General features: G+C 39.0%; 1 protein-coding gene across 1 annotated transcript in view; it reads left to right on the forward strand.

The window, feature by feature from the left end:
- RERG (RAS like estrogen regulated growth inhibitor) overlaps positions 1-14,136 on the forward strand; it is a 105,182-nt gene that overhangs the window by 81,136 nt on the left and 9,910 nt on the right. Inside the window, exon 2 of the mRNA XM_026868330.1 lies at positions 8,679-8,735. Coding sequence (XP_026724131.1) covers positions 8,679-8,735 — 57 coding nt within the window. The remainder of the gene's footprint in view (positions 1-8,678; positions 8,736-14,136) is intronic.

A 14,136-nucleotide genomic window follows, 5' to 3' on the forward strand; every position in this document is an offset into this window, starting at 1 on the left:
CTTGAACAGAGGTGAGGAGCACAGGGCACAAAGCAAACTCTTATCCAGGATTTAAGTCGGATTTGAGGGTTATGTGTTATCTGTGCCTCATACAAATCTGCTGTGCAGCGTGCCCAGTCACTCACAAGCCCCTGTCAAAGGATGTCTGTTTGGATCAGCTTTGGAAAAGAGGTTTTGTTGTTTGTTCGGGTCCTTTCCTCACAGCAGAGCTGCTGTGCCACTGAGGCAAGAGCATTTAATCTTGCTCTTAACAGCTGCCTCTTGCAATACGTGAGTTATTAAAATAGTGCTATACCCAAGGAGTTTTAATAACTTGTACTCAGCCCGTTTGCGATGCAGGTTCATTCAGCAGAAGCGAGCAAGTATTACTGAAAAAAAACCCCAAAAAAAACCAAAAAAACAACCTAAGCAAAACAAAACACAAAAGCCCACAACAAAACCAAAACAAAACAAAAACCCCAAACAAAACCAAAAACTGTAACAGCAACAGAAATCCCCCGTCCTTCATTGGCTGTGGCTTCCTTCTGTGTTCTTGCATGTTTCCTCCCTTTGCACTGGCAGGGGATGAGGCAACAGCTCCACACTGTCTTAAGAGCAGCTCAAGGCATCTCTACAATGGCTGGCCAACCCTTCCTTTCAAGGGTGGCACTCAAGTAAGTCCTGTTGCCTGCACCTTGAGCCAGGCTAAACACCAGCAGAGTAAATTCAGCTTTGAACCCTTTCGGTACATACAGATCAGCTGAAGCTGAGTAGCTGGGGGATTCTACAGCCAAGAAAGCGCATATTTGCCAACTCCCTGTAACAGTGACATCTGGTTAACAAAAACAGTTTAGTCCCCCACTTTTCTCCAATGCAATACAAAAAACACTGCAATGAATAAAAGAACAAAATGGAGGTTAGTGAGGTTGGGTAAGTTTGTTTGTTTTAAATCTGCATTTCCTAAATTACAGGTTCTTTGCAAACAAATGGTGAGGTGTTCAGGCATTTCCTTTGAAAGAGAAATCTAAAAACCTAGCTTCCTTCCAAAAAATGGCCTTTCTGTTCAAAATACATTTTCCAACAGAAATTCATTCATACAAAAATACTTAACCAGAAGATCATAATGACATCTAAAGTATTATAGAATTCCCTTCTTTATTTCCTTTCTTTTTCCTTTTTAAAGATGACAAACTAATTTGACCGAAAGAAGAGAGTGGGATGTTTTCTAAAGTCAACACTGAGAGAAATGCAAGGAAAAAAAAATACAGAAGTCTACAGCCCCCTGAAAATTCTGTCATCTGCCATTATCTTAATGAAGTACTGGATTTTTAAAGAAAAAAGATTTCCACCTCTTCCTTCTTCTGAAAATAGTTTTGGTTTGTTTTTTTTTCATTTTTTTTCTCAAACTTTAATTTTTTTCACCTTGAGATGGGGGGATGAGGTATATGTCAAAGTTTTATACTGAGAATTCTATTTTACTTTGATGAGTGTCTTTCAAAACAGCATGCAAATTCAAACTTTACCTTGTGTCAGTCATCTAGAAAAGCAACAGTTTTTCGTGTGGTTTGATCCATAAGACTTGCTTTACAGCCTAATCAAAAATATACTCTCAGACACACAAACATCTGGAGGTGTTACCATTAACTATGTTTGAAAAACCATATGTGCTAGTACTGGCACACCAGAAAGTTTAGTCTTCACAAAGCGGCGACATAACAAGTTGTACAATGAAGACAAGAGAAGAGAAATGGTAGAAGTATGGATACTGCACACTTCATTCCTAAAATGATCAAAACAATTAGATACACCAGTCTGATCATTTATATGAGAGGAGATCTGTGAAATAAACAACCTTCTATTGGAACAATATATTATGGAATGGGATAACATCATATAAATTCAGCCTCCTGCTTGTATTCCATATGCAGCAGCCATTGTAAAAAAGTGCCTCCAGCACTGAAGGCAGTGGGTAGAACATTACTACAAAAATCTTCCTGTCCAGTGGAGATGGAATGACTTATACTGTGTATTTTGTGAAATTCACAATAGACTATTCCAGATCAATAAATGGAGAGGTTCTTTTTATTGTGCAATTATCATGCCAGAAGCAAGAGAAGAAACACTTCTTGCTGTTAACATTAGGATGTGGTTATAATCAAAGCTCTTGACAAATGGCTCCTGTATTTTCTGTATTCAGTACTGAATAAGGAAAGTGACCTTCATTCTGCTAACATGTCTGTGTCAGGCTTGCTTTCTCCCCTGTCTCTGAATAGTGGCAAAGTTTCCCTCTAACCTGGAGGCCAGACTACATCTCTGTGAGTGAAGGGAGATACTGACAGTTCCCTAACATCGGACTCAATTTGTCTGAAAGCTGGAAGCCTATGCATGCAGGACTGGGCATAGCTAGGTGTTGCAGAAGATCTGGAGCACCCTGTGCATGGGCACTGCAGGCAGGGAGCGCCCCTAAATCCTGGGCAGCACACACATGGTCTGACTGGTGAGCAGAAACACACAGGGAGCAGAGCACTGGGTAAAGAGTCACCCTGGCAGTAAGTCTGGACACGTACAACTACCCTTGTACAAGTTGGGAAGTGGATGGCTCAGGTTTCCATTTTGTGAGCACCTTGCAAGCATTAGTTTCATTGCACTGAAGTCAATGATTTTTGTGTTCATTTTCAGTGGCAGCAGAAGTAAACTAATGTGCATGCTATGATAAAAGCACAGGTTATTGTTTACTTCATTTCTTGCAGTTAAAAAGTGCTTGCAAAATAATCTGATGTAATGCTTCCTTCCAGTCTGCTATTAAAGCAGTTGAGATTAAATGAGTAAACACACCATGTTATGGCCTGCCAGAGTTTCAGATGAGCTCCTTAAAACAAGTTACTTTTCTCTTTCCACGCAAAAGTTCCTAAAATCAGGGACTTCCCATTGCAGTAAAATGCAGTTTCATCTGAGATAAACTGAAATTTCCATTTACAATATAAATACTCCCCAAAACTTTGTAGTAGAAACTGAAAAGTGACAGCACTTCTAAAAATTACCTTAATTACACTGACATTTGGTCAGGCCGAAGGATGAATATCCTGATGAAAACCGCTAAAAGCCACAGGTGAGTTGGTCTGTGGTCTCTATTTCTCCCACAGTAGCACAGTCCTTCCAAACAACTTGTCAAAAGAAGGTCAGTTATTGACATCTAATTGAACACCTACCGAATTAGCATCTGAAGCAGTCTTTGGAGTCCTGCTACATGGATATTCAACATGTAAAATATTATTTACTGTAACGATAAATCCAATACACAGTGCTTAATTTTTACGTTTGAAAGTATGTTAGTGTTTTTGAAGTACTTGAACATGGAATATTGTTTAGTCCATGATCCTGTTGTGGGGATTAAGATAGATATTTGAGACAGGTATTCCAGTCTTTATAATACACCAGAACAAAAAGACATTTGAACTGATTTTGATGTTCAGATTATGATCCACAGAACTGAAGCCTACATCATTACCACTGAAGTAAAAAGGCTTACGTTACACTAAACAACATAACCTCCTCAAAGGCAAGAGCAACACATTTCATCACATAGCTGTTCAATCCTTGTCTGTATTTACTATTACACAGTATATATATATATATACATATATACACACTATTATCTATACTGCTATACAGTATATTTAAAAGTACATATACTTTTGATATTTATGTATAAAAGTATATATACTTTTTATATCATCAGTCAGTGGAGGACCTCACTCTGCTCTTACAGAAAAAACATACAAGCATACACAGTAATTTCTCTGTTCACTGGTTAAGACAGTGATTAAAATACACAGTTTGAGACAGCAAGGCAGTGTAAAACCGACCATTTTTATACTTGATTCAGTTCTTCCTTTCTTTTTTTCCCCGCTGATCTTATTTTGCTCCGCTAAAATTTACCTTCTAGTTTACTAGAAGCACATTAGGTCTCAACTTCAGAAGTGACCACAGTGAACAAAACAAGAGAGGAGGAAAGGCAGAGAAATCCTCCTGTTGGTGTCTCACTCAATACTCATATCCCTGCATCACTGAATTGCCAGAGACACTGTCAAAACTGAGTCAAACCCAGGCCCATGGATGTAGAGCCAGAAGTAATGACCACATGTTTACATCCATGACGTACCAGGATCTGAAAAGGACTCTGCATTTTATGTTCATACTTTCACACACACACATAGACACCCCCAAATGACCTGCACTTTCAGGATCAAATTAAAATCTCATGGCAGTGCCTTTAAAACAAACCATTACTTCCCAAAGCTGGACACAGAGCTGTTAAAGGAGGCAGCACATCGCATGCCAGGATCCTGTGGCACTGCCGTCCTGCAGGCTGGAGCTCACCATGTGCTACAAGGGGACTGAAATTCCAATACATGAAGGGCCTCTGAGAGGGTATGGGGGATGGACCCTCTAACAAAAATACACTCTTTTAAAAAACTAAATACTTCATTTGTGGAAGAGTCTTTTGATCATTATAAACATCGGGTTTAACCACTGTGGTGTCTCCTGCCAAGTGTGGTTTAAAGATGACACATCATCATGGCACCAGGAACAGACTTGTTGATTAGTTAAATAATGGGACTACTTTCAGACCATTTTTATAGCTGAAAATTCTCATGGCATAAAAGAGTCATCATACAGTTATTTCGCTACAGAGAACTGTTATTTTTCTTAGAATAACTTTGAACTTTGTAGCTTTTGGGGAAGGGGGATGTTTTTCAAATAAAACCCTGCTTCCAGTCTTCCCCAAAAATCTCAGCTTGTATTAGCTGGAATGATAACAAATTCACAAAGATATGTATTCAGGCAGCTTGTTAATTTAGCCAGAGCTTTTATATGTTACTAAATCCAAGCAAAGATCTAAAGTAAGACACAAAACACGACCAATAAAAAAATGTTCCAAAAGATATGGACTGAGATTTTAAAGCTGAGTAAAGGACTCAGGCACACAAGTCCCAAAGGAATTGATTAGTTATGTGGTTGATAATCTCAGTTAATATGCCATGTTAATTCCTGATATAACTTCATTGTCTTCAGTGGAGTTACACTGCAAATGTATTTGACAGATAGTCATGTTTCTTCTCCAAGAATAACTTCTAAGGCAGAAGTTTAAACATGAGTGAATGAAAGTCCTGGGCCAAGTTCTATCCTAATTTAAACCCTGTACAAGACAGCTGATTTGGAAGTGAGGGTGTGAGGAAAGGCAGAAAGAGACATGAGTCTGTTCTTCCTTTGCTGGGACATTACATCAATTCCCTTAGGTAATGGTCATGTCTCCAAAAAACACAGTGGAAATCCAAATTGCAGTTCGTTGGGGATTCTTTCCTTCTAAGCCCACAAGTTCTTGTATTTCACAAGCAGTAAGTGTTTGGGGAAGAGCCTGGTCTAGTCTTGGTGGAGGACTATGGAATTTACTCCTATTAGATACTGCATCAATTTGAATCTTGCCTGCTTCAAAATGCATTTTATCTTCTTTGAGGATAAGCACTGGAAATGGTAAATTTAATATGAGCACTGGAATTGGTCACCTAATTTAATCAGTAAATTATGTGCTTCAGACATTCTCAACCTCAATGTTGTTTTGAATCAAAATCCAGCATTTTAATTAATTTTTTAGTGTGTTGGGTTATTTTGGCTCATGGTTAGAGTTAAATGTCTAAATAAGGTTGACAGGTCAAACAGGGTGCACACACCTTTGCTAAGGTGAGAAAGTGGTAATGCCCATCTCAACTCTTTCTATGCAGCATTCCTAAGGACACAAGGAAGTTTTACTGATTTGCATAAAGTGTCATTTATGCCAGCAGCAGCAATCTGAGTGCTACAGCTCTAAGTGTAGTGAATTCCTAATGTCCTCACTTCTGATTCTTCTGTTGGAAGAAGTTATTTTAGTAAAAAGTGATGTAATCTGGCACTAAATGAGCTCAACATAAATAAAATGGCACCATAGTAATACCCCTGCTCTAGGGGTATCACTGTGAGAGCAGGCAGCATGAGCCAGCAAGCTGGACCCACAGCCTGAATACTTGCCCTTCCCAGGTCTCCTCTCATGGACTATTTTCTATCAAATCAGACAGCAGTCACATACACTGCTTTTAATAATCAACTGGATGTCAGCGGTCCATCTGGTAAGCAACCCTAATGAGGCAAAAGTGGAGACATTTCCCATCCAACATAGTTTGCAGTAGTTATAAACAGGACAGACACTGGATCAAGAGCATCTCACATTCCCCATCTGTGAAATGCAGCTGCTAATCTTCAGCCCTGTAAAAATGTGTGGAAGTGAAAAGCTCCATAGGATGGGCTGTGACAATTGCCATGAAGGAGAGCAGGAGTATTTTGAGGGAATCCACCAGGCCAGAAGCAGGGAGGCTGAGCAGAGCCAGCCCCACAGGAACAGCAGCTCTGCATGGCCCCAAGTGTGCATGCCCCCAAAACTGGCACAGAGCCCAGCTCTCTGAAGCTGATACTTCCTCACTCACCTGGGGTTGTGCTGAGGTGGCATTTTCTTCCCTTCACCAGGTCCAAGCAAGCCTTATGCAAGTCCTTTATTACTGGCAGTACTTAGCGAGTAACTGGCTAAATTTGCTGTGTTCCCTGCTGAGAACTGCCGACAAGGGAGACTATATAGCATGGCAGCCACCTCCCACCATTCCTTTTTAGTTCAGCTTCCTCCTGTTTGTGTGATTATTTGTTATTTCTGAAAACAGGCTTCCCTTCTGCAGGTGAATACAACCCCTTTTTTCCCTCCTCACCAGAGGTCACATCTGTGATCTCCAGTTCTTCACTTCTGTAGCACTCCTGTACCATTTCATCCCGTGTACATAGCTGTACTTCTCTCAGGCTCATCTCAGCTGTTTCAGTCCAGTTCTACCTTTCCTTCTTATCGCTTGTCTCCTCACCTCCTTCATTTGAGCTAATTCCAAAACCAGCTCTTCTCCCTCTTCTCCTTGAGAGCTGCTGCTCTCTATCCCCTGTCACAGACATTAGTGCTTGACAGAGCTGATCTAGTTGAAGATGATCCTGCTCATTACAGAGCAAGGTTGGACCAGATGACCTTTAAAGGTCCCTTCCAACCCAAACTGTTCAATGATTCTATGAAAAAAGTCCTGGTGCAGACATCATCATGGATGGAAAATAAGCTACACAGAGATCTTCATCTAGTATGATGACATCCACATTAGGACTACAATTTAAAAAGTTACTTTGGCAAAGAATTGCCACATTCACTCTGAGAGCCAAGGAGAGCATTTCTGCAAAGGCTAAAATAAATTAAAAAGTAGAATTTCCTAAGGAAAATAGAAACTTAAAATAACACCAGTTTAAAATTGCTGCTTGTGCAGTGATCTCATTTCCTTTGGCTCAGCTTCTTATTTCCCCTCCAAGTGTGAGGCATAGTTAAACCTTCCTGAGAACAAATGTTCTGATTGTATTTAAAAGATAGGTTCGGATTAAGCAAAGGTTAATTAATTATATTTATTCTGTAGAGTGTTGCCTGGTCCTAGTCTTGGGTACAGAAATCTGGGATGTGGGGCATTCTCGTGGCTTTAATTTTAAAAGCGATCAGAACTAGGTTTAGCTGTCATCTTTTACTCTCCGTCTGCAACTGCAAGAACAGAACAATCCTGTAGGGCTGATGACAAGGAAAACTTTGCCGATAGCTGAAATTACTGCAATCCTAGCTAGTGCAGTCGTATCTCTAGCTCCATTTTGGAAATGCAGAAAGGATTTTGAATCATTAGCAGTGGTGAATGCTTTGTTTACACCTCTAGAAATTTAAGGCACTGCTTAGTTTTAAATTAGAACATGATCAGTATCCTGACAAATCCTTTATAGGTTGTTTTTAAACGGGGTGGAGGGATTAAAAAAAAAAAAAAAAAAAAAACATAAGTAGCAAGTTCTTAGCCTATAAACTTAAACTGAGGGCTAGTTATCCAGTGCTCCAAAATCTAAAGCTTTATTTCTACTTCTGCAAATTCATTAATAGCGTTTGTTGACCATTGGCTTAAAATATTACAGCTGATTGCTTCAAGTGACAAGTAGGCAAAACATGAAAGATAAATTGTTGCAAGGAAGGCATGCCAAAATGGAAGAAGGAAACTATTTAGCCAATTACATGTTTACCTTACAAGGTTTGAAATCTGAAGGGAAATTTTTTAAGAATTAAACTATTTTGAACACCCCTAGTTTTGAATCTTCAGTGCATCATGGATCAAAAGCAGCCAGTGCTTTTTCCACTGGTCATGGGAAACCTAAAGCATCCAAAATAGTGGGTTTTTTTCAAAGGACATCTTCTCATAGCACAGGGGTTGTTTGGCCTTTTTAATGGTAGGAGCTAATCTGACAAAAAAATAAGTGAGGAAAAAAGTTAGAGACTACCATTGAAAATCTCTTTGCATTCTTTGTGCTGCATTGTTGCATAGGTAAATGATTAATGCTGTGAAGAGTTTTGTTTTCATTTTGTTCCCTCCCTTCAAAATTGTAAAGTAGGCCACAAACAATGAAAAGGTCTTGACTGCCCCAATAAGCAAAGCTGAATTCTGCTCACAGTTCAGGGTAGCTGCTACATGCCCATTGACACAGAAAAATTTGCTGGTAAAGCTTTAAAAAACAGATTAGTTGATGACTTGTGCATCTCACCTGGAATCTTTTTGTTCCTCCAGCTCTCGTTGTACGCTTCCTGACCAAACGGTTCATCTGGGAGTATGACCCAACACTAGGTAGGTTGCATTTCATTTTATACACATGGTATGCTGTATATAATAGCACAGCTGAAGTAATGGAAAGTCAGAGTTAAAATTCCAAGACTCAGTCAACCTTTAAATTTGCTGTAAAAAACTTCTCTATGGTCATTTAAAGCTGGAACAAATTATTACCTAAGATGGCAGAACAGAGAAGCAGTAACACACTCAAAAAAAAGCAGAATAATATATGAGGCACATTTCTGCCCACACAGAAGTCAGTGGGAATTTTGCCATTGAAAGCAATTCCGTTAGTATTTCACTCTGAAATTTTCTTAGTGTGCAATCAGTTTTATGCTTTTGGATAACTCAAACATCAACTGCTAGAGAATAAGATGACTGGGATACAGATCTCAAAAATTCAAGTGGAAAAAAAAAATTGCAGGTACTTACAGTCAATCTACCTATCCTAGTTAAGTTTTCTATCCTCACTTTCAAACATACATTGCATCTCACGTTTTGGGTGACCAGACAGGGACGCTAGTCATCCAAAGAGCATCCACATGTCTGCTCCACTGCTCCCACTTAGCTGTGTTGGGTCTCACACTTTTGAGAAGCTGGCTCAGATATCTCAAAAAATATGTTAGACAGTTGCTCTGAATTAGAGGCCTTGCTTGAAAATTTAGGCCCAGGTCCAATTTCTTAGTATTTCCTGAGTTAGCATGTATTTGAATGCTCTGCATCAGGGAAAGTCCAAGCCAAGCAGTCTGAGATGATGCATTTGTATCTTAGAAGACACCTTCATTACCTCAGTACTAAGTGATTTTTACATGAAGTAAGGGTCTGAGAAATTTCCTTTTCTCTTATAATCTGTTGCCATCTCCTTCCTAACCTTTCCTCAGAGGCTCAAATACAGATTGTGCAGTTAAATACCTGTTTTTTGTTAGGGTTCTTTCTCTAAGATGTCACACTAAAGAAATAGAGAATGCCATAAACTTGTACAGCAGAAACAAAAGTGAAAGTTTAATACACTTTTTTGTGAAACCCAGGCAGGTCTTTCAACAAAGTAACCAGTGTCGTACTAAGTATTTTTGTCTGGTAAGATGTAGTAATGACAGATATCAGAAACCTCATCTTGGGAAAATAATTCTCAGAACAACCTGAATTGAAATACAGTCTTTTATCTGCCGATATCAATATATTAATTAGTGAATTATACATCACCTGTCCTACACTGCACAGTGGGACATTCAGTATTAAGTTTTATTAACATTATTAGTACTTCACATCTCTATCACTACTATATCATTTTAAGAACTTGGCAACAGAGGTATATGAAGTGTTTTATGTCAGTATAGTCCAAGTTCATTAATGTCTTACATGGACACTGTATGCAAAAGTATCTTGTTGCCTTGTTTAAATGTGCAAATCAAGTTATTAGCAAGTTGAAAGGTTTATTATTTTTTGCCCCATTTTGATGGCCCTATGTCCTTTTTGGTATACAAGACCTGACATTTGTTTCTGTTTTAGAATGGAATACAACTGCAAATTAACTATACCCTTCAGAAATCTAATTGTCTTCTGTTTGGAACGCGGAAAGCTTTCCTCCAGATAACAGTGCTATCTCAATAAAGCAAAAATTATCTCTCTTCTGGCTTACCGAATTCTACTTTCTCATTCAGTTTAGAGAATAACAGCTTAAATCATGTATTACAGTTATTGCAAAGCTAAGTGCTTTAAGTTGCTCAGAGGAGAAGGTTTGAGAAATGCAAAAACTAATGAACTATTATCAAGAAGTTATTTCTTAATCACAGTAATCTCTGGTGGAAACAGCCTACCAGAGATTGGTTTTTTAAAGGCCTGTTTTTTCAAACTGTGGATCACAACAGGATTCAAAGGATGCTCTGAAGTGTTAGAAAAAAACCTCCTGAAATTCTAATCACTATACAGGCCTTCAGAAATCAATCAGAAAGGCACTGTACATTCAAAATCTTTGAGAAACAGTGCTTTAAGGAAGCTATTTCTGTCTTTATTGTGATCATCCTGTGGTGATTTAATGGCCAGTTACTTGTAAACATCACTGAGCTGAATTTACTGAGATGTTTTAGCTGAATAGATTCATTTCTTCTTAGCAGCCTTGGACTGACAGTTGGGTGGGAAGAGGGATAGCGATATATTCCACCAATATAAAATGTTTAAGTTGTGTTAGTGAGACCCATTCGCTCTACGGGGAGAATAAGTAGCTTTGTCAAGTTATTTTGAAAGGGCAGAAGTAAAACAAATGCAAACTATCTAGCTACTAAGCAAGGTGACACAGGAAGTATTGCCAGAAATCATTGGGGCTATGACAAAAATGTCGTATTTATAGTTTATTTCTTAGTCAGATTTTCAACTAACCCTTAGTCCTCTGATGGAAGGAATCCCCCAGATAATTCCTATTTTTAGGAGAGCTCTACAAGGCCCAATGGAAATTCAACATTTATCCTAAACTAAGCATCAGGGTAAAAAAACCTTTTCTTCTTTTCATTCAAGGGTGGCACATTTTAACTGGAAAGGAGAAAACACTCCTTTATAAATAATCTTTAGTACTCTAACCTTCCAGAAGAAAATTAAGCACCATATTTTTAGCATCATCTGGATATACTGCTGTGTCTTGAGGAGCCAAATTGCAAACCACAAAATATCTTCTGGCGGGAGGAGCGTCACTGAATCTTGCAACCTTTGGCACATGGAGCTGCTGCTGAAGTCAGGACTTTGCAGCTCTGCCACTTTTGTGCATGATGCTGTATCTGTGCAAGCATCGGTAGGACAGCTGCATCTTTGCAGAAGTACACATCACTGTGTTTTTTATTTTACTTTTCTCAGCCAACAACTGCAGCAAAGGTCATTTTCTGGGGAGTGTTAACCATCAGCCTTGACTCCTCCATTATTTCTGTTTAACTGGCAAGTCACTGTCACCATCTTGGCATGGATGTTTTGTTTGCTTTTTAAATAGGTGCCTAATCTCTCAGGCTAAATGGTTACCTGGCATTATCAAGCAAATGAGTTTCCACTTTCAGTCTTTATTTATAATGAATCACACAGCTATCTCACTTGTGAAGCAGACTTAGAAGTTGCAGTGAAAGAGCTCTATGTAGAAATAGGCAGGAACTGCACATTTTAAAAAATACATAGAATTGTTTTCTGAAATATTAAATATATAAATTCAGCATTAAACTTAGTCTTTAGATTGTTAAATATGTACCAAGAAAGGGAATTGGTTACCACATGGATTTCACCAAAATTCACTAATATTAATATATCTTTTTAAATAAACACAACTTGCAAATTTAGTGATGTTAGAAAGCCTAAAAACACTTGACCTGGTTCGGGCACCACTTAAGCCACAGCCTAAAAGCACTTCACAAGCATAAGCAATGTATCCATTGTGCTGTATTTCAGTTTGGCTCTATTAAGAGATTCATCGAAGAAGCATGAAAACAAGCATTCCTGTGTACCATTTCAGCAGCCAGGAATGGGGTGGCAGCAGGCTGACAGTTTCCCTGTCACTGAGGCAGCTCGGCTGAGGGAGAGCTTGCCACCTGAAAGCAGCTACCCTCGCAGCAGCAGCACCACTTGGGGGGCCCTCTTGGGGCTCTATCACCTTACCACTGCCACAAAAGCAGAGGTGTGTAAATATGTAACTCTTGCCAGCCAGCATCATCTTAGGGATAGACATACTCTATGGGGATGAGTTTCAAGGTGGAGGTGCAAAAACCTTTATTTGGCCACCTACCCTCTGTGGGTAAGCTATTAGGCTGAATGCAGGACTCCCATAGACCTCAGTGACCTAGGGCTTCACATGATCATTTTCAAGGCTGCTGTGAGTAGCTGCTTTACTCAATGCCAGTAAACAAGAATAACAGTCTGGAGCTCAGCGATTTCCCCAATGACCTAGTGACAATTGCCCAGAATTTAGTGTGCCATCACGTGACCTCAAAGATGTAGAGATACTGTAGTTTGCCATCAAAAAAGTGATATTTAATTGATTTTAAAATTGGAGATGCTGAATCTGAGTAAGTCATCAAGGGAACTGGTAAATTTATTTTTTCTTGGGGGCAAAATAAGAGGAGGAAGCCAAAAGAGTCATCACAGCAACAGACAGCACTGATGGCCTGTAGAATGCTTCATGGGCAACAGCTAATCACCTGCCTCCATAAGACATGACATACAGGGAGAATTTCCTGGATTAAATGGTGCAAGAAGAAAATTCATCATAGCTATGGCTAAGTGGGTGCTTTTTAAAATATTTTTTGCAGAATTTGTCTGAGAACACATTAATTGTTCTACCATAATTGGGACAGTTTTCTTAACTAGAAACAGAGCTGGGATATCTGAGATTTTTTTAAAAAGAGGGTATTATGAACTGGGTTTTGTAATTTGTTCTGAATTAGCATTTTTATGTACAGTTGGGAGAATCAGGTGCTTTGAGGTGCAAGGACTTAAAACTTCCGTTTTTGCCATGTAGTGGAAAAAACAAGAGAAATAAAACCCCAAGGAAGTGCAGAGACAGGTTCCTCAGTTCTTTCCTTGATTCTGTCACTGATTTGTTGTTCGCAGTCTCTCTGCATCTGCTTCTCACCTATAAAACCCTTCATCTTATAGAAGAGTTGTAAATCCTTTAAGTAATTGGCATTCATATGTCATTATCAAAGGTGCACAGAAACACCAAGCATTTCTCGAAAGACTGAATTTTAAACAAAAGTCTACTTATAAAATAACAGCAACCAAGGAGATAATATTTTTGTTGGTCTTTCTAAAAGTTGCTTGGCTTTCTCACACTATCTCTAGATATCTTTCTTTAGCTGTTCATATATTTCATTCAACTTTGCTAATCATCTGAAAGGAAAACTGTCCTTGAGCAGATAATCAGCAGAACAGTGCATGACAGACTGACCTATCTATGGAAGCAAAGACAGACAGCATAGGAGTTTATTTAATTAGAATGGGATAGAGAAAAGACTACAATTACTTTGAAGGAGCAGAGGTATCTGTAAAGAACCATGCATCTTAAATATTATAATTTTGCTAAGGACTGCTAGACTAATAGTGACCTTTTTTAAAGAGTATTCCTTCCAACTATTTCACACTTTCTTTAAGTTGCTCGGGTTTTTTTCACTCTTTTTCTACTGGGAGAGGAAAAAAACATGAGTTGTTGTGTGAAGTCCTATCGAATGCAACATACAGATAGCACATAAGATACCATCAAACATGGGTAAAATGTGTAGGTAGCAGTGAAGCAGCAAAGGCAGGCAGTAAGGTGGTACATGTTGCTGTTCTGCTAGCTTGATTATGAAGGGCCCATGACAGCAACTTTATTCTCCCCCATAACATGAAACAGGCAAAGGACTGCAGAAAGGTACACTAAGTAAACAAGTGCTGGAGGGGAGGGAGGGCTGTC

The sequence above is a fragment of the Athene cunicularia genome (assembly GCF_003259725.1).
Source record: "Athene cunicularia isolate RWA chromosome 1 unlocalized genomic scaffold, athCun1 chr1_part2, whole genome shotgun sequence".
NCBI lineage: Eukaryota > Metazoa > Chordata > Aves > Strigiformes > Strigidae > Athene > Athene cunicularia.